The sequence below is a fragment of the Apteryx rowi genome, unplaced genomic scaffold (genome assembly GCF_003343035.1).
Source record: "Apteryx rowi isolate R43461 unplaced genomic scaffold, aptRow1 scaffold_146, whole genome shotgun sequence".
NCBI classification, from domain to species: domain Eukaryota; kingdom Metazoa; phylum Chordata; class Aves; order Apterygiformes; family Apterygidae; genus Apteryx; species Apteryx rowi.
In genome coordinates this window covers 1490826-1492842 of record NW_020447708.1, presented here as the reverse complement: position 1 = coordinate 1492842, position 2017 = coordinate 1490826, and the positions used below count along the sequence as shown (strand labels likewise).

The window sequence follows — 2017 nt, the reverse complement described above, 5'->3', positions numbered from 1 at the left end:
GTAGCTGGAGAGGAGAAGTCAATGCCTGGCTTCAAAGGACAGGCTGATAGCAAGAGAACTAGAACTGACAGCAAGAGAAAACTAGAATTAGAAGCGGAGCCCGAAGATGTGACTGAATTGCTGCAATCTCATGATAAAACTGTAACTCATGAGGAGCTGCTTCTTATGGATGAGCAAAGAAAGTGGTTTCTTGAAATGGAATCTACTGCTGGTGAAGAACACGCTGTGAACATTGCTGAAATGACAACAAAGGATTTAGAATAGTACATAAACTTAGTTGATAAAGCGGCAGCAGGGTTTGAGAGGACTGACTCCAATTTTGAAAGAAGCTCTCTTGTGGGTAAAATGCTATCAAACAGCATCACATGCTACAGAGAAATCCTTCGTCAAAGGAAGAGTCAATCGATGCAGCAAACTTCATTGCTGTCTTTTTTTAAGAAATTGCCACAGCCACCCCAACCTTCAGCAACCACCACCCTGATCAGTCAGCAGCCATCAACATTGAGGCAAGACCCTCCATCAGCAAAAAGATTATGACTCGCTGAAGGCTCAGATGATGGTTAGCATTTTTTAGCAATAAAGTATTTTTTAATTAAGGTACGTACATTGTTTTTTTAGACATAATAGCATTGCACACTTAATAGACTACAGTATAGTGTAAACATAACTTTTATATGCACTGGGAAACCAAAAAATTCGTGCAACTTGCTTTATTGCGATATTTGCTTTATTGCGATGGTCTGGAACTGAACCCACAATATCTCCGAGCTATGCCTGTATTTAACTCTTTCCCCTATGCAAGTTTGGCTGAACCTCTCTTTTCCCTGTCTCTCTTTTTACCAAGTAACATTGTTTTCAATCAGTTTCCATGTACCAGCTTTCTGCGGTGCTGGCACCTGTTCCAGGAGCTTTAGTACCATGACACTAGCTGTAAGCTTTATTAGCAGTCTCAGAAAGGCTCAGTTTACAACTATTCTCCTACTCTGACATATGAATCAATATAGAACCTGTGAGGACTGATAAAAGAGGAAGCTGAAGGAAGAGAGAAGAAAGGATGTTGAACTTTTGTCCATGAAAGCTGTGCTCAGAGGATTTATAACTGTTCACCACAGACCTCTAAAAAAAAGACAGAGACCAAACTATATTTCTCACCATCATAAACATCATCTGTGGCTGACTTGAACCTCGAGCTTCTTTGTGGGGGCTTCCGTTTCTTGACTGGGTAGCGAAGGTTTGTTACTAGTCCTTGGTTTGGCTTTTCGTAGGTGTATATTAAATCCTTTAAAGTTCTGAAGGTCCTCTCTGGAACACCTTCAGAAGTCTGTGAGGATGGAAGAAGAAAGTTTGTTTGCAGTTGTATTTCACAGGAGGTCTCCTAAGTGAGAGGAACTGTACATAGCTTATCATTTACCAAGGGACTGTTTTCTAAGCAGATTTGTTGATGGAATGTTGTACTACTCTTAAAACAGTAGGGACACCCATTTGGTGGTGTGGTTATGGCACTAAGTGTAACCTCCCTCACCATCCCAGTCCAAGCGCACTGCAGCCAGGAGGAAGCTGTTTAATGCTCCCTGCCTTCACTGGGATCACAAGCTTCACACTCTAGCAGGAACAAATTTTACCTCCTTCAGTCCTCTAACCACTGTCTGTAACCAACCCCTTATTGCTTTGCAGGCCTGGCTGCATCTCAGATGCTCTCGGTTCCTCCCTTCAGGAATCCCTGACCAGGGATCTAGGACTAACCACCTACTTAAAGCACAATTCTTTTTATTTATCAGTTCAAACATCAGAGAGAGATTTTGGTCAACTGCAGTCCATGTCTTGGAGAATTTCACCCTTCATCACAAGACAAACTTGTTTTTCTCTTAAGTTGCAAAAGAACAGAACCACTTGCTGTCTTTCCAGAAGCCAGGGAACTCATGATGCCCAGGTAAATGTCTCATTTCCTGCATCTGTCCTTCAAGACTTGGTCTGTGCCACAGAAAGGTTTTCTGATGTTGCTGTCCTGGTAAACCAC

The 2017-nt window shown here is 42.1% G+C and overlaps 1 protein-coding gene across 2 annotated transcripts in view; it reads right to left on the bottom strand.

Annotated features, from left to right (window-relative positions):
• Positions 1-2017, bottom strand: part of SH2D1B (SH2 domain containing 1B) — a 14444-nt gene that overhangs the window by 4404 nt on the left and 8023 nt on the right. For both annotated transcript variants that reach the window (XM_026058363.1, XM_026058364.1), the window contains one exon: positions 1153-1321. In XM_026058363.1, the coding sequence (XP_025914148.1) occupies positions 1153-1321 (169 nt within the window). The remainder of the gene's footprint in view (positions 1-1152; positions 1322-2017) is intronic.